The sequence below is a fragment of the Mirounga angustirostris genome, unplaced genomic scaffold (genome assembly GCF_029215605.1).
Source record: "Mirounga angustirostris isolate CCGP_5_RB_7025 unplaced genomic scaffold, mMirAng1.0.hap1 SCAF_12, whole genome shotgun sequence".
NCBI lineage: Eukaryota > Metazoa > Chordata > Mammalia > Carnivora > Phocidae > Mirounga > Mirounga angustirostris.
In genome coordinates, this window is record NW_026991720.1 from 84,574,677 (window position 1) to 84,595,850 (window position 21,174).

General features: G+C 37.3%; 1 protein-coding gene across 7 annotated transcripts in view; it reads right to left on the bottom strand.

Annotated features, from left to right (window-relative positions):
* Positions 1–230: 230 nt before the first annotated feature.
* PTPN12 (protein tyrosine phosphatase non-receptor type 12) overlaps positions 231–21,174 on the bottom strand; it is an 88,655-nt gene continuing 67,711 nt past the window's right edge. For 3 of the 7 annotated variants that reach the window (XM_064575374.1, XM_064575378.1, XM_064575380.1), the window contains 8 exons: positions 18,225–18,299; positions 16,904–16,992; positions 11,047–12,023; positions 6,416–6,493; positions 5,457–5,524; positions 4,535–4,565; positions 1,314–1,421; positions 231–1,083 (listed from right to left, as the gene is read on the bottom strand). In XM_064575374.1, coding sequence (XP_064431444.1) covers positions 1,022–1,083; positions 1,314–1,421; positions 4,535–4,565; positions 5,457–5,524; positions 6,416–6,493; positions 11,047–12,023; positions 16,904–16,992; positions 18,225–18,299 — 1,488 coding nt within the window. In that variant the 3' untranslated portion in view covers positions 231–1,021. The remainder of the gene's footprint in view (positions 1,084–1,313; positions 1,422–4,534; positions 4,566–5,456; positions 5,525–6,415; positions 6,494–11,046; positions 12,024–16,903; positions 16,993–18,224; positions 18,300–21,174) is intronic. The other 4 variants (XM_064575375.1, XM_064575377.1, XM_064575376.1 and 1 more) reach the window with 4 other exon arrangements.

Below are 21,174 nucleotides of genomic sequence, written 5' to 3' on the forward strand. Positions count from 1 at the left end.
AGACAGTAATGAGAAGGCTGCCTAGGGCTGACTCAAGGGTATTAGAATTAGTAGCAGTATTGGGAGTTGCGAAGCCATGTTTTTGCAGATGGTGCTCCCTATTCTTTAATTAAGAGTTTAAACCCCATTCACACTCATGACTTAAAGGCTGAGCCAGCAGGAAGGTAGATACTAACTCTAATTTCCTAGGAATGAGGAATGAAAAACCAAGACAAGGAGGCACTGTAAAATTGTTTTTGTTTTTTTAATGCAGGTCAGATATCCTGAAACATACATGTATTTTGATAGTCTTCTAATCCCACTTGAGTTCAAATATTAAAGTAACACACACGAGCTAAGAGAATTCAATATTGTTCCAAGGCACTTACTGAATCTCCACGACTAGATGAAAACAAGGGCAATTAGGGTGGACAATTAGACAGTATATAATATAAAAATAACTTTTTGCTTACAATTTACAAAATGTATTATTATTACAATCTTTGATCTCTGATAACCTGCAATGCTGGCTGCATGAATCCAGCAATTTTAAAATTCAGAAACTATTTTCTAAAACTTCAGGGCAAATAATTTACAAATAAGGTACACAAAGATTTAGACCATGCAGAAATTTCTTACATCTTCTGTTAATAATATTTTATGACTGCAACTTTATGAAATTATATACCTACTTGCCCTGTACATATACAAAATAATGCATACATGATAAAACATTAGCAAAAGAGTAGTCCTTAAACTCAGTTTATCATAAAAGTATTACTATATTAACATGTCTACAAGCAGCGTGTAACAGGGTTAAGAGACATTAAGGCAATAATACTTGAAGTTACAAAATAAACCGTATGTAATACTTTTTCCTAAGTGTAGTATAAGGCAGGTAGACGGTCCCAGCAAAAAAATACTAAGGTAACAATCTACACTGCTGTTAGTCCCACATTTTTAAGATGGAATACTATAAATCTGGCTTTCAGTGGCACTTGAATTTTCCAGTATAATTTAAAGTGTCTTTTAGCTCCCTGAATCATGTCCATTCTGAAGGTGGATCTCTTGGTCCTTTGGGTCTTCCACAGCGGTTACGAAAACCTGTAGTCAAAACACCACAGTAATTGGTCAGTGTCCAGAAATATATTTTAATTTACTAAAAACTCTTAATTTGCTTTGGGTAGTTCATTTAAGAACCTGAATAAATCATAGCAAAAAGTCTGATAAGCTTTGCCTTCAGGAAAGCCTGAAATGACAGCAAATAACCTTTTCTCATTCTTGCCAGCATTAACTACATAACTAGTTTTAAAATTATTTAGAAAACAAATTACCAATATCTGTGGCCTCTGTTGGACTTTCTGATATTTGATCTTTCTTGTTACTGAAAATAGGTGGACATTCTGTACAAGTCTCTGTGTGAATACCTCCGGCTGGATGATCTAAAATGCAAAATAAAGCCATTTGTTAATCAGCATCATTTGTAGCATCATATGTAGAATCCTCTAATTATTTTAATGTCTGTATTGAGTTAAAAGAGCAAGTTTCTTCTCTCTTGGGTATTATAATTTCAGAGGCCCAGATGCATATAAATACAATGGTAGTGAACACAGGAAAATGTGTTAGGTGTTCTTGAGGGCACGTAGAAATCTTCAGTGAGTTATTCTGCAATGTATGGATTCTCCTTATGCTCTTAATTTAATAAACCTCAATCTTGCCATTTTATATTTCCTTAAGGTAGTTGTACTATGTGCCAATGTCCTAAGGCAATAATTTCAAGTGAGATGCATTATATGGAAATCAACAACAATCAAGTTCATAGTTAATTAATGGACTACTGGCTTTTTTTTTTTTTTTAAAGATTTTATTTATTTATTTGACAGAGGCACAGCGAGAGAGGGAACACAAGCAGGGGGAGTGGGAGAGGGAGAAGCAGGCTCCCCGCTGAGCAGGGAGCCCGATGTGGGGCTCAATCCCAGGATCCTGGGATCATGACCTGAGCCGAAGGCAGACCCTTAACGACTGAGCCACCCAGGCGCCCCTGGACTACCAGCTTCTAACGTAATTCTTTTCTTTGAAAGTTGTACATCAGGGCGCCTGGGTGGCTCAGTTGTTAAGCATCTGCCTTCGGCTGATCCCAGGGTTCTGGGATCGAGCCCCGCATCTGGCTCCCTGCTCGGCGGGAAGCCTGCTTCTCCCTCTCCGACTCCTCCTGCTTGTGTTCCCTCTCTCGCTGTCTCTCTCTCTGTCAAATAAATAAATAAAATCTTAAAAAAAAAAGTTTTACATCACTTAAATTTTAGTTTACTTCTTTAATTACTGATGCCTAAGATTAGTAATATGAGAAATTTTGTTAAACTTTTATGGAAACTTGGAATATGAGTCAAAGAATACAAGATCCTTGTCCTTAAGTGCTTATAGTTTAGACAGGGGTCAGCAAACTTTTTCTATAAAGGGCTAGAGAATAACTATTTTAGGCTTTGCAAGCCACGTACAGTCTCTGCCACATATTCTTCATTGATTTTTGTTTCTTTGTTTTTAAACAACTTTTTTTTTTAAAGTAAGCTCTGCACCCAAAGTGGGGCTTAAACTCATGACCCTGAGATCAAGAATCCCATGCTCTACCAACTGAGCCAGCCAGAGACCCCTAAACAACTCTTGAAAAACCTAAAAATTATTCATTCAGCTCAAGGTCAGAACAAAAAGAACCCGAGGCCTAGTCTAGTAGGAGAGACTGACAAGCACATTATTATTATACTGGTGTGGTAAGTTTTATAGTAAAATGATGTAGAGAGCAATGGGGACAGAGAGGAGAGGCATGGCGATGAAACTAGTGGTTTCAGGACTGGCTTCTAGAAAGAAATGATGATCCAGTCAAAAGGCCTCAATTTTCTCAGTGAAGTAAAAGGTCATCTACTGAGTAAGAGTAGGACTGATGATTTCAGAAGAAATTAAAAGGTTTATTTTTATTTATTTACTTACTCTTTTTTTGGTGGGCAGCAAAGCGAAGTTTACTGAGGGATAGTACAAAGCTCCCAAAGAGGGAGGGGACCCGAGAGTGTTGCCCAGAAGAAATTAAAAATTTAGAAAATTTGGGATGCCTGGGTGGCTCAGTTGGTTAAGCTCTGCCTTTGGCTCAGGTCATGGTCCCAGGGTCCTGGGATCGAGCCCCGCATCGGGCTCCCTGCTCAGTGGGAAGCCTGCTTCTCCCTCTGCCTGCCACTCCCCCTGCTTGTGCTCTCTCTCTCTCTCGCTCTAATAAATAAATAAAATCTTAAAAAAAAAAAAAAGATTTAGAAAATTCAAGGAAAATAGAAAGGATACCAACTAGAGCATATAAGATAACCAAGCAAAGCTAAGGGCCCAACTATGGATGAAGATCTAGAGTTGTAGGCTCAATCTGTAAAGCGGAATGATGTTCCTCAGCAGTATTCAGGAGTTTCAAGGGATAAAATAAAATGGTATGCGAGTTAGGAGCAAGAAAGTGGAGGTTAATTTTGAGTATGACTAGAGTAATGGAGGGCAGTGTCTAGACTGGCTAGACAAGAGAATCCCGAAAGGAGTTAGCATACATTAAGAAATAAAGGGCCCAGGGATCCAGCAATATCGGCAGTACTAATAAAGACAGTAACAATAGCCTGGCTTCCATTTGAGTGCCTATCACGTGCGGAGCACAGTGCTGATATTCCATGAATGTGATCTGATTAACTCCTCACAACAATGCTCCAGGGCAGGTGCTATTATTACCTCCATTTCACAGAGGAAAAACAAAAACAAAAACAAAACAGGGCTAAAATGAGGTGACTTAAGTCACATAGTTAAGTAAAATGGTAAAAATGGAATTCCAAACCAGGTGGGCTTGACTCTAAAGCTTCTGTTCTTTTCCTTATGACACGTTGCCCCAGCAAAGGAGACAAAGAGTAGTAAGAATTTATGAGAGGGAATGGAGCCCCGTTAGGCAAAGATGCAGGGAAGGGGCAGCTAAAGTAGAAGGGAGGGCAAGGGCAGCGATGACAGATGAATTGGGGGAATTGTATAGGCTAGAATGTCTGATGAGCTGCTTTCATGGTCACTGACTTATAGGAATTAATAATAACTTGATGTATTTTACCATGATAATAAAAGAAATGTGGCAGAAAAATTTTCTAACTTGGCATTATAACACGGGGCTGAGCTACATAATCTTACTGGTCTTCACAAATGTAGAAGTGCTAAAAGGAAGAATTACAAACAACTGATTTTTAGGGACCTCGTTCAATAACCTAGATGAATTTGGGACATTTATTCAAATCACTGTCAGATCTAGATTCTAAGTGTTTTTATAAACAACAGAGATTAAAACACAGAAAAATATTTTTTAAAATAATGTTTTCTCCATTAGCCTGTAACTACCAAGAATAAATGTTGTTACTTCCCAGATTAATAATATCTGATACAGTAATTAATTTAAAAGAATTATACTGCATAGTTCAGGTTCAGTACACCATGAGACATGCTATTTTATGGAGATTAATCTATGTAATCTATTAACAAAAAGGAACAAAATCTAACTTACCATATTTTTCAGTTCCAGAGGTTATCAAGCCCTAAAAGGAAGACATTTTAATAGCTATTACAGTATATCCCTTTTATAACAAATAATAGAAAATTTGGTCTGAGTATATATCCCAAGAAAGCAAGATCTACTAAAATTCTCAGTGTCAAAGGGAAAGAAAACAATGGTGTTTTCAATTAGGCTTAAAATTTTTAAATGTTATGGTATTTTATACTGAGATGAAAAAGACAGGGTAACTATTTCTTCCTTCTAGATGGAAACTGAAAATGCAGGAGCTACTACACAAAGGACCATACAACTCCATTTTGCCAGTCCTCTACCATATTCATAAGACATAACATCGTTAGTATAGGTTACCACTATTTTATGTGCCAAGTAAAGTATATTATGTTTCTTAATCAATTGTAAGATGTACCCTAATTTGGGGGATATTAAAATATGGAGGAAATATGAAAAATATTAATGTTGATGAACAATGGTATTTCCCATGACTAATATATTTAGCTACCAAACATTTCCTGAATGTGAAAGGAAACCTCTTGTGACCAGACAAACCAAAGGATGGGACTATGTACTTAGTGTTATAGTGGGAGGAACAAAATCTAAGAAAGTATTATGACCCTGAAAATGTAACTCCTGTTCTAGTCACACCTCCAAAATGATTTAAAACATGGCATAATTTACAAATTTCAAAAACAGTCTAGAAAAATGACACTCTGAAGTCATGGTCATATGTATCTCATGTTGCCCTTTTAAAAAATTTCCTATCACATTTTATATAGACTTTTCATCTAAAATCTTAGCAAAAGAAATGGTGATTAATAGTCTTAAGGTAACAGTTTTTGTAACAAACTAAGAAATTAACAAAACAAAAGAGCAAAAATACTGAGTATATAGCTGTTCCAATCCCAAAAGGACTCACTTCAGATATTTTTTGTTCAGACTGTTCCTGACTTTGAAGTTCACTCCATTCAGATCTCACAGGTGTATCTGAGAAAAATGAAATCTTACAATTAACATGTTTAATTCTTGAATTTCTTGCATTAAAGTACGATACAAAAACAGACCCTATAAATCTTTTAGAAACTATCACTTCCATAAAATATTCTCTATTAATTCAAGAAAATCCCCTTAAGTTTCCTTTCTTAAAGTTTAATTAATTCAGTCATCAGAGTTTATTGTTACTGTAAGCTCACTGTAATCTACACGTGACAGACCTAGATGTACTCATCTGGTAGTATTGTAGTATATATGGCTTCACTGTTTTTAACAGTCTTGAAATCAGTTGAAATTAATGTAATACTGATAAAATGTAACTCAGATAAGGCTAGGGAGGACCCCACTGAGCATGAGACACTATAAATATGTTAAAGCTGTTTCTGTACTCTTTTTTAAGAAGAGACAGAGAAGTATATTATGAAGGCTTTGATCACTTTCTCCCAGTTCTCACTGATACTCATGTGGCCTAAAGTCTCCCTCAATTAACACCAACTGAATTGATGCCCACCTACAACCCAATTTAAATATTTACTTACCTAAACTGGCACCCAGTGAAGCAATTAATGCCTTTTCATAAATAAGTACTATATTTAGTGAAATGAAAAGACAACAACTTGCAAATACAATTATAATTGAATTTAACTAAATTTAAGTAACATAAATGCAGCCATTTTAGCAATCTTAGCAAATAAAAAATATTTTCAAGTATTTAAAAAAAATAAAAAGTATTTTTCATACAAGGAATTAAAAACATTTGTCAGTATCAGTTCAAACCTTTTGAATTTAATTATGCAATTCAGTAGCAACTAGACTAAAATCAGCCATGTTTTTTGGAGTTTATTATTACAGTATGAAGTATGTAAAAGCAGAAGAGACACTCACTATGTTCACTTGCTAATACAAAAGATTCAGGAGTTCTTTCAGGTAGGGGAGGAGGTGAATCTTCACTAACGTCAACATCTATATTAAATACATAAAATTCAGACAAATTATGAACTTGTTAAAGAATATTAACTCATTAAAGAATGAATTTGTTATCTAAACAAGAAAACTTTGACATTCTAAAAATCAGTTCCACAAGTATATAAGAGAACCAGTTTTTAAAAATGCAAAAAACGAACAAGAAATCCTTACTGCTTGACTCATTATCAAGAAAATTATGAAGCTTAATGAGCAAAGCGGAATGAACTCCATCACCACCACACAGAGAAAATGACTCTCTCCTGACTTTGACACCCTGCAGACAGTAATCACTCTGGCTTCTGAGTCTGAACGCAGACTTCAGTAGAAAGCAAGGGACCTCTCTGTTAGGCTTGCAGATGATGCTTTGAGTCCACGAAGGAAAGCTTGGGCCACCTGACTTAAGCCAGTGTTTCCCAAATTGGAATCAATTGTTTAACTCCTTTCATGAATTTTGCCATACTATATACCACCATCTGTCCTATTTGCTTTTTAAACCCCACTCATTTTTAACTATGTCCTTTAGTCACATTTTATTTACTTATTTTTTTGGGTCATATTTCAAACAGTAATGACAAATAACAAATTTGAAGTGTTATTTTTCTAATATATATTAATCTATTAATTTTTTTTGAATGGTCATTTATTTAAATGCCTAAAATCTTCTGAACAGCGGCATATAAACTGCTCTGAGAATACTGACTGAAGCTATATTAAAGCTTTTCACCAGTAAAAACAAAATTCACTCCTGGAAAAGATAATTCACGATGTGAGCCTCATCAGTTAGCTTACGACATAGATTAAGATTTTATTTATCTGACAGAGAGCGAGAGAGAGAGCACGCACGCACATAAGCAGGGGGAGCGGCAGGCAGAGGGAGAGGGAGAAGCAGGCTTCTGGCTGAGCAGGGAGCCCGACGTGGGGCTTGATTCCAGAGTCCTCGGATTATGACCTGAGCTGAAGGCAGCCACTTAACCGACTGAGCCATCCAGGCACCCCTGTATTAGATCTTTTGAGGTTTCACTGGCGGTAGAGAAAGCAAATATGAGGATATAATTCCGTGTATGGACTCTCAGCTTAGGAAGGATGGGGTGAAGAAAGGGAAATGTAAGAATCCTATATTATTTTGTCTGGGCCTGACAACTGTTCTCTTTAAAAAACGAACAATCTTGGGGCACCTGGGTGGCTCAGTTGGTTAAGTGACTGCCTTCGGCTCAGGTCATGATCCTGGAGTCCCTGGATCAAGTCCCGCATCGGGCTCCCTGCTCGGCAGGGAGTTTGCTTCTCCCTCTGACCCTCCCCCTCTCATGCTCTCTGTCTCCCATTCTCTCTCTCAGATAAATAAATAAAACCTTTAAAAAAAAAAAAAAGATTTAAAAAATGAACAATCTTGCCATAATACTTTGCTATTTAACTGTATCATCTGACAGGCTATGTATTAAAGAGACTGAAAAATCAGCAAAGCCTTTTTAATTTTCAACTAGCATGAGCCAGGTATGATTGCTCGTGTTCTTCCTATATTTATTTAACTAAAGACCCAAGAAAATACAGCCTCTAGGTCCTGCTGAGAAAAGAATTCCAGTCCATTACTTTATATGTCTATCACTGGTACTGGAACTCTCTCTTGCATGTAAAGTTAAGCCACTAAAGAAAATCTACTTCATTTACTGGTAATAACTAGAGCCATCACCATTATTCCCCTTGCCCTCATATTACTAACAGCTCACAAGTGAAGAGATGGCTGTTGGAAGGAAGGGATGCATAATCTCACATTGTGGTGCCATTTCATAATTGAACAAATCAGGAAAGGCAGTCTTGCTTAGTTTACATTAAATATCAGGTTACCTTTCCAGAAACTCTATACCTCTTTTTCTCTTGACAGTCTTTATTCTTAAAGACTTTTATTTTCTAACTGCAGCTCTTGCTTCTCAGCCCCATGTTATTCTTGGATTTCTGTATCGCCTTTCCTATGTTATGAACTGCTGTTTTAAAGGTTATCCAACCAGAGACTGCACATTTTACACAGGCTTTTTTGCAAATCATACGCTGAATGGGGACTTAGTGTAGACAAGTTTGAGAAATCTTTCAGGAGGCCTGAGTCAGTATTAAAATCAGAATTCATAGCCAGGAATTTTTGTCAGGTAGTAACTTACGTAAAAGGTTGTTTTAGGTATCAAAACACAATTATTCTGTGTAATTACTTAACAAGTTCTAAAACAAGCAAACAAAAACTAATTCCTATGCCAATGGTTCATCTATAAAGTAAATAACTAAACATTAAAAATAGGATTGCTTGTAGTCAAGTGTCTGACAGCACAGAATACTTACACAGGACAGTTTTCAGTTAATACCAAACTCATTTAGCGTTGTTAGAACAGGGCAAAAAGAAACCACAAATCACATTTATAGCTATCTTTGCCTTGACATACAAATAAAATGGAGAGAATACAAGTGAGCTGGTGTACAGCAGGAGGACTTTAAAATACAAAATGCTGTGGAAGGATAGTTAAGAACTCCTTCTGTTACCATCGACTGGTCAGGTAGCAATAGCTTTTTTTTTTTTTTTTTAAGATTTTATTTATTTATTTGACAGAGAGAGAGAGACAGCGAGAGCAGGAACACAAGCAGGGGGAGTGGGAGAGGGAGAAGCACGCTTCCTGCCGAGCAGGGAGCCCGATGTGGGACTCGATCCCAGGACCCTGGATCATGACCTGAGCCGAAGGCAGACGCTTAACGACTGAGCCACCCAGGCGCCCCAGGTAGCAATAACTTTTAATGAGCATTATCATATCCCTGCCCTCACACCAAATTCTGTTTCTACTAATGGTTTAAAGAAATATATTTCCTAAGCATAAGATGCATGCCTGCTATGCTACAAAAGCCTAAAATGAAAATTTCTTTTCAACTCATTTTCTTGCGTAGTTACAACTTGGCAGTTATTTTGCAAACTCCAAAGTGGAGAAAGAAAAAGATACTAACAATTTTAAATTATGGCAAACTAGTAAAGTAATATTTATGGTGGTAACCATTATCTTCTGAAGATCCAGAAGAGGGGCACCTGGGTGGCTCAGTCGGTTAAGTGTCCAACTCTTGGCTTCAGCTTGGGTCATGATCTCGGGGTCCTGAAATCGAGCCCCGCATGGGCTCTGTGCTCAGCACGGAGTCTGCCTGTCTCTCTCCCACTGCTTCTCCCTCACCCCCGTCTTTCTTTGGAATAAACAAATAAAATCTTAAACACACACACAGAAGAATACAGAGAATCCTGTAAATTTAAGAAACTACCTTAGATTCTCACCTACTCTACCAGATACATTCTTTGGATTAAAAACAGTATGTGTGAGTTGGGGAAAATAAAAGCACCATAGTATGGGTGGTACTTACTAGGTCAGAAATACAAAAAGAAAGTTATCTTTCAAGTTCACAGTACTTATTTTGCCTGTACTTTGTAAATACCAGCCTATGTAAGTCATGATCAAAGTTCACTGACAAGTAAATGACCACTGATAATTAATCTACCCGTAATAGCTTTTGTGTTTATTACATTTGCTGTCAACTTTATGGCCTGTTTAAGAAGGCAGCCAGGATTATTTTAGTAGATTAAAGATGAGTTTCAACAACCAATAATACATCTTGGGAACCAAGTGCACATATTACCTTGAAAACCTAAGACAGTTTTATTTTTTTTATTTATTTTATTTTTTTTTTAAAGATCTTATTTATTTATTTGAGACAGAGAGAATGAGAGACAGAGAGCATGAGAGGGAGGAGGGTCAGAGGGAGAAGCAGACTCCCTGCCGAGCAGGGAGCCCGATGTGGGACTCGATCCCGGGACTCCAGGATCATGACCTGAGCCGAAGGCAGTCGCTTAACCGACTGAGCCACCCAGGCGCCCCCCTAAGACAGTTTTAAAAAGAGAGTCATTAATTAAATAATAGTATCAATGACTTAGATAAGGAGGATATATCACATTCACTACTGACTGAATTAAATTTCCTGTATTCTGCTGAGTAGTTGCAATTTTGCTTCTTGGTTAATCTCTGAGTTGAAAGTAGCTGCATTTGCAAGTATTTTGTGAAGAGAATTTTTTTTAAAAGTATTTTGTAGTTAAACAAGCATAAAAAGAAGATGAACTAGTATATGTGATAAACGTGGATGAAATTAAATGGCCAATCAAGCCGTTCCACATTATTTATGTCACTGTTACTTTAAGCAATTCTATCTTCCCTAAATTATTTCTAATTATTCAGTCAGCTAAATCTTTGACCCACATAAAATACTAAAAACTATAACACAGGAGAAAAAAAAAGCACAAACATTTTCAGTTACAACTGAAATACTTGGGAAACACAAAACCTAGTAATGCAATTAACCAAATTAAGGTAACAATAAATAAAAGCTTACTTTAAAAAAAAGTATGTAAAATAATGAAATTTTGCTGTAGGCGCTAGAGCGAAATGTGGAATAAAACATAATGAATTAATACAGAGAAGTTGCTTAGAACAGTGACTGGCACACAGTAAAAATACTGAAGTGTTAGATAATGTTGTTATTACCTTTTTCAGCACCTGAATGTACTGTTCCTGCTATATCGTGTCTAGCAATGGACATTGGCAATACTTTCCTTGTAGAAATGCTTTCAGTACTAGTGGCAGCAGAAACTGTGGCACTTGCTGTTGAAATACTAGTTTTATTCGTGGTCACAGCACCATCAGAGTTTCTTTCATCTGAGTCCGAGTCATCAGAGTGAAGAGGATTAGTGAAACTGAGGGGTGCTCTGAACAGAGGGGAACTGTTATGCTGATTTGCAGTATCATGGGTTTCAATCGGTGTTGTGGGGCTTGGTGTTAGACTCACAGTTTTCATTGCTTGACAGTGGGTATCTGAGGGTTTGCCTTCAGATGAATCAGGCCTGGGTAGGGTATTTTCAGGTCCGTGAAAAGACCACGTTACAGGTCCCTTCTCATCAAGAGGCAAGCGGTCTGGCCTTGGAGGTGTGCCTGACTTCTTCTGTGACTCTTCTGGTGGAGTAAGTGGAACCTTATTTGACTGTGTTGCACTGCAGTCCGCACAAGAATTCTGAGAAACATCATCAACTTTTAGATCCCCTGAACTCAATTCCTGTGACTTAGAGACTTTATCACTTATACAAGGTGGAGTCGATTTAATTTTAATGGCATGTCCCCTATTCAAAAGTGTGTTCCCATCAAAACTTTTTGGTCCCTCTTGGAGGGGGACCTTCTTAATCTCAAAACTTAAATTTCGCTCCAATTTTTTATCCACCTGTTCACCAGCTGATTCATTTTTCCCTGGAAGTTCTGCTGATTTGTTATAGTTTCTGTTGAGGTCTGTTGAATGTTGTTCTGATGAAACCATGTGCAACACTGGCTTTGGATGGTATCTGTCGTTGTCCTGCCACACAGTAGTGACTGTTGGAAAAGCTGAAGGGGGAGAGGGTGTCAAGATGGGTGGCACTGGATGAGGTTCTGGTGGCTGAAGTATTTCTTCCTTGGCATCCCCTTCTACAAGGCAACTGAAAAACATTTAAGAAAAGGGCATCATAAGAATGGTCATCCTTTTATGAATAAAAAATTATACACTGTCAAACAAAATTTAATGTTTAATAAGGTAATACATGTACACTGTTTACAAATACAAGAATTTTAGGGGCGCCTGGGTGGCTCAGTTGTTAAGCGTCTGCCTTTGGCTCAGGTCATGATCCCAGGGTCCTGGGATCGAGTCCCACATCGGGCTCCCTGCTCTGCGGGAAGCCTGCTTCTCCCTCTCCCACTCCCCCTGCTTGTGTTCCCTCTCTCGCTGTCTCTCTCTGTCATAAATAAATAAAATCTTAAAAAATTAAAAAAAAAATACAAGAATTTTAATGAAAAACAGCAGTCTCCTTCCACAGCCCTTCAGCTATCCACACATGACCTTTCAACTTTCTTAAATAGCTGCTTCTAAGATTCATCTCCATTATTTCAAAATATTTCAAAATGCATAAACTACTATTTCTTGATCTACTTCACACATTCTCCATTGTCTTCCTATGTATCTTTTCTATCTTCTCAATAATGTTCTGTTGTAATTTTTAGCTAGCTCAATCTTATGACTATAGATATTATTCTTACAGATGACACCATGATTTCCTATATTTTCTGATACAACTTCTTGTTTTTCTCTAAAATTGCCTTGGGTTTCAGATGGCTTAGTTCTCTATGTATCATCAGTAATTCAGCCCTTCTTCGAACTTTCTTGCAGATTTGTACACCTCCTCTCAATTGACCAATCAGGCACTTCGGTAATTACCAATACCACAGATGTTCCTCTCAGATCCTTGGGCCTCGTGCTCCAGTGTATACCACCGACTACCTAGGCCACCACAGAGCTGATGACGTTCTCTCCTCTGTCACTCTGTTTTCCAGGTCCCATATTACTTTTTCTAGTTACACTTCCTTGTTTTGGTGGCCATTTCCTCAGCTGCTTCTTAGGAACTATATATAGGAGGCAGGGGGTGCCTGGTGGCTCAGGTCATGATCTCACGGTCCTGGGATCAAGCCCCACATCGGGCTCCCCTCTCAACAGGGAGTCTGTTTCTCCCTCTCTCTCTGCCCCACCCCATCCCCACTCACTCACTCTCTCGCTCGCTCTCTCTCAAATAAATAAAATCTTTGGGGAAAAAAAAGAATGGAGTACTAAAAATGACTGGAAGATGTCTACATATATGTAAGGAGGAGGGCTTGAGACTTGTGGCTTAGTTGTCGTCTAACTTCATGGTGACTGAATACAGCCCTTGCAAATCACTGGTAGGCCACACCATGAATAAGTATACATTTCATCTCTTGGATTGGTTAGTTTTTCAAGAGAGAGATTCTGTCTCCCACCAGCAATCTGGGAGCAAGGGAGCTGAAGGATCTTACCATTTAGCATACAAATTCCTATTTTCAGTAAGGCACTTGTCCTTGAATCCAGAGACTCCCTGGTTCAACTACTCCAGAGTAAATCCTTCTTGTATGCCCAAATGTGGGAGAAGCAGTCATTTGCTCAATTTAATGTAAGGAATCTGGTGTCATGAACTCATTAATACTCTAAGTACTCTATATAAAGAGTACTTAGGTACTCTCCTTGTTTTTAGTCCCATCCTACACACCAGCCTTAAGGAGGACTTCCAATTTCTGAGCTTTTCTGGGGGTTCTCTGGAAAATCATGTTGCTTCTTATTGGCTTCCCCCACCTACAGGAAAGCAAATTTTAGCTTTCTCTGTTAAGTCCCTTTTCACTGGTCGATGTGCTTTCCACTTTCCACAATTTTGTTGACATCTGATACTATCCCCTCTCCAATTTTGTTTTTTTAATCTTTATACATTTTTATATTCCTTCACTATAATTTTAGGAAGTTTAGGGAGGGACCAGAGTTAAATGTGTTCAAGTAGCCTTATTTAACCAGTAATCTTTTTTTTTAAGATTTATTTATTAGAGAGAGCACGTGCGCATGTGTACGTATGTGGGTGAGGAGGGCCAGAGGGAGGGAGAGCATCTCAAGCTGACTGCTGAGTTTGCAGCCTGACACAGGACTTGATCCCACAACCTGTGAGATCCTGACCGGAGCTGAAATCAAAAGTCAGATGCTCAACTGACTGAGCCACCCAGGCACCCCTTAACCTATAATCTTCTAAGTGCTTTTGGCAGCAGTCTGTGCAGGATGTTGATATGTACACAATAAATATATTTTTAGTACTCACACTTAAAAGAATAGCTTTACTTAGGTATAGTTGATATACAAAACCAATATATTTAATGTATAAATTTGATGAGTTTGGACATGTGCATATACCCATGATACTATCACGACAATCAAGGTAATAAACATATATCCATCACCCCAAACGTTTCCTTGTGTCCCTTTGTGGGTTCCTGTGGCTACTCAAATGTGATTGGTAATTACACTAACAGATTTTTTTTTTCCTTATCCTTTCTTGATTTAAGGTTGGAACAAGGCTTAAAACACTTAAATAGCGGGCGCCTGGGTGGTTCAGATGGTTAAGCGTCTGCCTTTGGCTCAGGTCATGATCTCAGGGTCCTGGGATCGAGTCCCGCATCGGGCTCCCTGCTCCTTGGGAGCCTGCTTCTCCCTCTGCCTTTCTCTCTCGCTCTGTCTCTCATGAATAAAAAAAAAAAAAAATCTTTAATAAAAACAAAACAAAACAAAAAAAAACACTTAAATAGCACTTATTATAAGCCCAGCCACAAAAAAATATATACAACATACGGATTTTCCACTATAGTATCCAACACTCACATTTTTTACTAGATATTCCAATGTAAAAAAATTCCACTGAATAGATATGATCTAACTTGCATAATTCTTACTGTAAATATTGGTTTTAATCTCATCTATTTGAGGATGGCATATTTTTCCCTTAAACAAAGCAAATTATTCAAGACCTACCACATAGTAGGCATTGTACCAGTGCCAGAAGAGGATAGAACAATGAACACAACAGTTTGGAGAAATAGTGAAAAAAAAGGCTAAAAAGATAGACTGAAGCTATACTCTGAGGCCCAGAATTTCACACAAAGATACTTGGACTTTATAATAAAAAAATTTTACATTTATTTGACCAAGTCTTAAGATGAGTGACTCTATAATTTTTTTTTCCAAATTGATGTTTTATTTAAAATCAGAAAATTACTTTTCTTACAATAATTTAGGCTAGATTCCATATGGGGTGAAAAGAGTATGGGAGTAAAGGAAATGACAACCAAAAAATTAGAACATAACACTTTAAAAACAAAAACCTTCACTACTCTGCTTTTTTCTAGGAAGGTAACACCATATAATGAAAAAAGCATTATTGGACTGGAAGATAAGAGATTTGTGTTCTCAGCTGAACTCTGCTAGCCTATGCAGGTCAATTTCCTTTGGAAAGCAGCTATATTAATATCCCTGTGATCAAGATTACTGTAAAAATTAATGAATTCATGACATCACTCATTGTTTTGACATATCACTGACTATCTACAGAATGAATAGAGAATACAAAAATGGAAGAAAACATATATAGTAGATGTTATATCAATGCTAGTGATTACTTTTTTTAAAAAAAAGATTTTATTTCTTTATTTGAGAGAGAGAGAGAGCGTGCATGTGCACACACACCAGCAGAGGGGCGAGGCAGAGGGAGAAGGAGAAGCAGGCTCCTGATGCGAGGCTCGATCTCAGGAGCTGAGATCATGGCCTGAGCTGAAGGCAGACGTTTAACCAACTGAGCCACCCAGGCACCCCAACATCTAGCTAACTTTTAAGGGGGAAAAAAAATTAGTGAATCCTATATAAAAGAAGTCCTACTTTGAGGGAAGGCCAGTCCATTTGGGCAGCTCTTTGCTCAAGACAAGACCCTGTATAAGCCATTCTAACAGTTTATTATTACAGATGTTCTACTGTGCCTCCTTTTAAAAGTAATTCAATTGACTCCATTTTAATTCTACACTGTCATGGGAAAACTAACATGTAATGGAAATCTAATATGTGCCAAGTCCCATATTTAGCATTTTCACATAGTTTATTTCATTTAATCCCTAGGACAATACTTAAACAAAAAAACCAAAACCAACCCAGGATCAATTAAGTGACTTATTCACAACCTCAAAGGTAGTAAATGGGTGAAAAGGACTTGAAACTAAAGCTTTCTGAGTCTATCTAAATTCTTTCTATACTACCATGTAACTGACCTAGCAGCTGCCCTAAAAGAAAAAAGAAATACAGGGCGCCTGGGTGGCTCAGTTGGTTAAGCAACTGCCTTCGGCTCAGGTCATGATCCTGGAGTCCTTGGATCGAGTCCCACATCGGGCTCCCTGCTCGGCAGGGAATCTGCTTCTCCCTCTGACCCTCCCCCGTCTAGTGTGCTCTCTCTTTCTCTCTCTCTCAAATAAATAAATAAAATCTTGAAAAAAAAGAAAAAAGAAATACAAAGGGGTACAAGAATATATCTTGACTTCATTATAAATGAGATTGGTATGAAAGTAATAAAATGCTGAGAGAAACTCATCTTTGCTAGTAATGTTATTAAATAATTTCTTCAATGTGCATAGTTTTTGACAATATTACTTTTTTAGTCATTATGCAAAAATTGAAATCTTTAGAATATTTAAAAATTTAACTGTACTACATACCAAAATATGAGCTATTGTCAATTCACGGTCATGTTCACTGCTCTGGTACAGTGTACTGAGGTTTTACCCAAAGTGAAACAAAATTTTTAGTGTATCAGTAACAAATCAGTTGCCATACACATGCTATACCCGAGACAAAAGAGTGATAAAAGTTATAAAAATAACTTGGAAATATTCAGAATTTGTTTTAATTAACAGTGAGTAAAATAAAATATCCTTTCAAAGAAAATGTGACGTACAATACCTGCGGGTCCTTGGTGGTTTTGGAGGAGGAGAATCTTGTTTGTCAGCATCTATGGAGCTGACCATATTTTCAGTGTTAATTTCATTCTGCTGAGAGAAAAAAAAAAGCTTCATTAAAGTTAGAAGAAAAATAATTTTCCTTTCACATGTTTCACATAAACTGTTTCTAGGCTTTTCAATTTTTAAAATAATGCCACTTTTCCCAAATAACAAAATGGGTTCTCTGTATTTTAGCTGAAAGGGCCAAAGAGATTAATATCAAAAAACAGTCTGGGGCGGCTGGCTGGCTCAGTCAAAAGAGCATGTGACTCTTGATATCAGGGTCATGAATTTGAGCCTCACATTGAATGAAGAGATTACTAAAAAAATAAATAAACTTAAAACAAAAACAAACGCAGCCTATCTCCAGTTACTGAAAACTCGATTGGGTACCATGGCATTTCAACACATTTCAAATGCTACTGTAAAGGAACAGATTTCCAAGAAAATAAAGATCAAAGAAGATACAGCTTTTTTCAGGCATCACTACCAGTAGAATCTTAACATGTACAGAGAAGGGGAAAAAAGCCAAAATAAGGGTTATATCTTTTATTTTTCCCAATTTTTTGGGATTCCTATTGCTATCTGGTACTTTTAAAAGCAGGTCCCAGATCTCATTTTAATCATTCTTTGCCCTACCCTTTATCACCACGGAGTGCCCTGCTCCATAAGCATATATGGCCCTTATATCACTCCCTAACCAAATAAACCCCAAAAAGGCAGAGAGCGCGCATTCAGGGATATCCTTGTTCTTGCTGGTCTCAAGGACCAGTAATATTCATTAATGTGGATGTTCCAGAGTCAATACAGTTTTAAGAATCTTAGGTTGTGTTTAGGATTGTGAACAGAAGAGTTGTGAGATTATTATATAAAACATTGCCTTGAATTAGTTTCACCCTCAAGGAAGTACCTCATTTTTATCCAGCTAGGATACTACATCTCAGATTAATTTTAGGAAAAAAGCTATCTTTACATACACTATGATTAAAGAACTCTGAAACTGTAGTTGCCTTTTTTTTTTACATCAAAAGACACTTCTACTGTGTCCATCATAGCACCTTCTTTGCCTTTCTTGCCAGTGACTTTTTTTTTTTACCAAGTATGCTCAACTAAGGAAAAGAGAGATCTCAACTTTTCCACAATTTTTAGTGCACCCTGTCTCCTGACACATAATCAGATGTATTAGAAGAGTTTTATGCATCTTAACTATGTATCTTACTCTGACCAGAACAACAATAACATCATGAGAATGGATGCTTTCATTCTTAATTAAAGCCACCTACCATAACAAAGGCATCTGTTGCAGGGGTATCTGCTAAGGTGGGGTAGCCATGTAATTTATTGTCCAAATCAGGGCTCTTTGAAAATGAAAGTGGGAGCACTAATTATTATTACACCTAGACAAATATAAATTGCTATTGCCTCAGGTAAATCAGGTCTTTTGGATGCCACACTTTTAGATCCTCAGACATCACCAGAATTTAGACATTCTGCATCATAAAGATACATATTAATAATTCATTTGCTTACAAACACACTCCCATAACACCCGTTAATATTTTTGTATCAAAATCTGTACACATTCACATTAAGTAGGTTAAGTAAAGGTTAAGGGTGAACCATATGAAACTGCTTCTAACCTGTAAAACACAGCAATTTTTTATAGTACAATATGAATAGCCTCAAGTCATGTCAAGTCAGGTTTTGCTGCCAAATGAGTGTAATACCAAACCAACACTTTCACTCTCTATTTCCCCATCTTCTCTTCTTTCTCCCCTCCGCCCCCACTTTAGGTTTTCAGAGCATTTTGGATTTTGGAATAGCAGGTAAGGCAATGTGGATAAGTATGTGACATGCACTAAACAGTAAGCACTGGAGAGGATGCAAAAATGTAAAGTATATAGTACTTAACTCCAAGAAGTATAGTCTAGTAATATTACCAAACTAAAAAGTAAAGGGGTAATCATAACATCATAAAGTAGTGAAACCAGAGATGTTATTTAAAGGTGAGAATATTAAGAATATAGCTGAAAAATATTAAGAAGTTGAAATATTAAGGCAGCATTTAGAATGACATTAAGAGACAGGTAAGAGGGGCGCCGGGGTGACTCAGTGGGTTGGCTGTCCGCCTTTGGCTCAGGTCACGATCCCAGGGTGCTGGGATGGAGCCCCACGTTGGGCTTCCTGCTCAGTGGGGAGTCTGCTTCTCCCTCTGACCCTCCCCGCTGCTCACGCTCACTCTCTCTCTCAAATAACTAACTAAATAAAATCTTTTTTTTTTTTTTTAAAGATTTTATTTGTCAGAGAGAGAGCACAAGGAGGGAGAGCAACAGGCAGAGGGAGAAGCAAGCTCCCCGATGAGCAAGGAGCCTGACGCAGGACTCAATCCCAGGACCCTGAGATCATGACATCAGCTGAAGGCAGGCGCTTAACCGACTGAGCCACTCAGGCGTCCCTAAATAAAATCTTAAAAATAAAAAGAGAGAGATAGGTAAGATATTGAGAAAAAGAAAAGAGTATGGAAGGGAACAGGTGGGAAGGGAATAAGGGAAATTAAGGGCATTTTCAAACAAATATGACAAAGGAAAGGTGTCATGAAGGATTCCTCATTTTGGGTAATGACAGAATGGTGGAACCATTAATAGAAAGGGCCAAAAGAGGAAAAAGAACTTTGGGGGTAGGTAAGACTTTTGAACATGTTGAATTTCATCTCATGAAAGAACTCAATGGGGCAGTATAGAAATGCAACTCAGAGAACCATTGCCTACACAGCATGAACAAAACCTCCTGGCTACTGGACTTCAGAATAGGACAGTTCTTCTTAGATTCCTTATTTTTGCTACAATAATGTTTGCTCTACTCATATCTTTTGACACTATTAACTACAGCTTTTGTTCCCACATTTGTCCTAATGTATATAGCTCTATTAAGGGGCTTTTACTACCAATTGAAACAATCACCAACTTTTGAAGGTGAATCAAGGTATTTTAGAAATTAAATAATCCACTGAAATTAGGTTCTAGTATATTCTTTTGTTTCAAGAAAAGCTTGCTAAAATTCTTTTTTTACCTTATGACCACCTTCACCCATTTCACTAATTTTGTTTCTTAATATTTACCACATAACAGCCTATCAGAGGCCACAAATAAAGATCAGAACCTAATTATCAAACACTTAAGGATATATTATCAACTGCAGAACAATATAAATATTAAAACAAAGTGCTTTAAAAATAAAGGACATTACATTTGAGGAAAAAATACTCAGAATTCAGTATCACATCTAAAATGTACAATAACAACAGAAGGACCATATTGTTGCTGTTACGCCATCATCCTAGAACTGAAAATCCTGGTACTGATAACTGGTAGTGGTCTTTTATATAGAAGATAAAAAGGCATGCATGTACATCTTACAAATGTTTGCTTACTGAAGTGTTTCTAAATCCCAAATCAATAGGCTACTCAATTCCAGAACAGACTTTCTCTTTAGATCTCCTACTCTGGAAAGTCTTCTTGGTTGTACATACCGCTGACAAATATCATTTATTATAGAGTCTTATATTGTTGATCAGCATTCCAACCAAAATTTCTATGAAAATAATTCTGGAACATACAGTTTAAGAGTTTTTTGTTTGTCTGGTTTTTTTTTGTTTTTTTTTTTATAACTTTACCTTTAAATTGTCAGAGAAATAATAAATAGATTTATAAATGTTTCTCACAGCATAGGTTCAGAAAGGCAAGTAATATATTTCAAATCATTTTATTCAACCATACAGTTCTAAGATGATCTTCCCCAACTTTTTAGATTCCACATTTTTTCTGACTGGGATTTATAGTCTCCAACAACATATAAACCTGCTATAAAAACAGTCACCTAGGTTCAGAAATACCTAGAAAACAAGATTTCTTAAGAGGACACTATCAGGGGTGCCTGGGTGGCTCACTCAGTTCAGCGTCTGCCTTCAGCTCAGGTCATGATCTCGGCTGGGGTCCTGGGATCGAGCCCCACATTGGGCTCTCTGCTCAGAGAGGAGCCTGCTTCCCCCCTCTCTCTACCTGCCTCTCTGCCTACTTGTGCTCTCTCTGTCAAATAAATAAATAAAATCTTAAGAAAAAAAAAGAGGACACTATCAAAAAATTACCTAGAATAAGCTATCTTTTTTCTTCTACCCAGATGTCCTTCCACTTTTTAAATCCATTCATCCATTGAGTTATATAGTTATATAGTGTC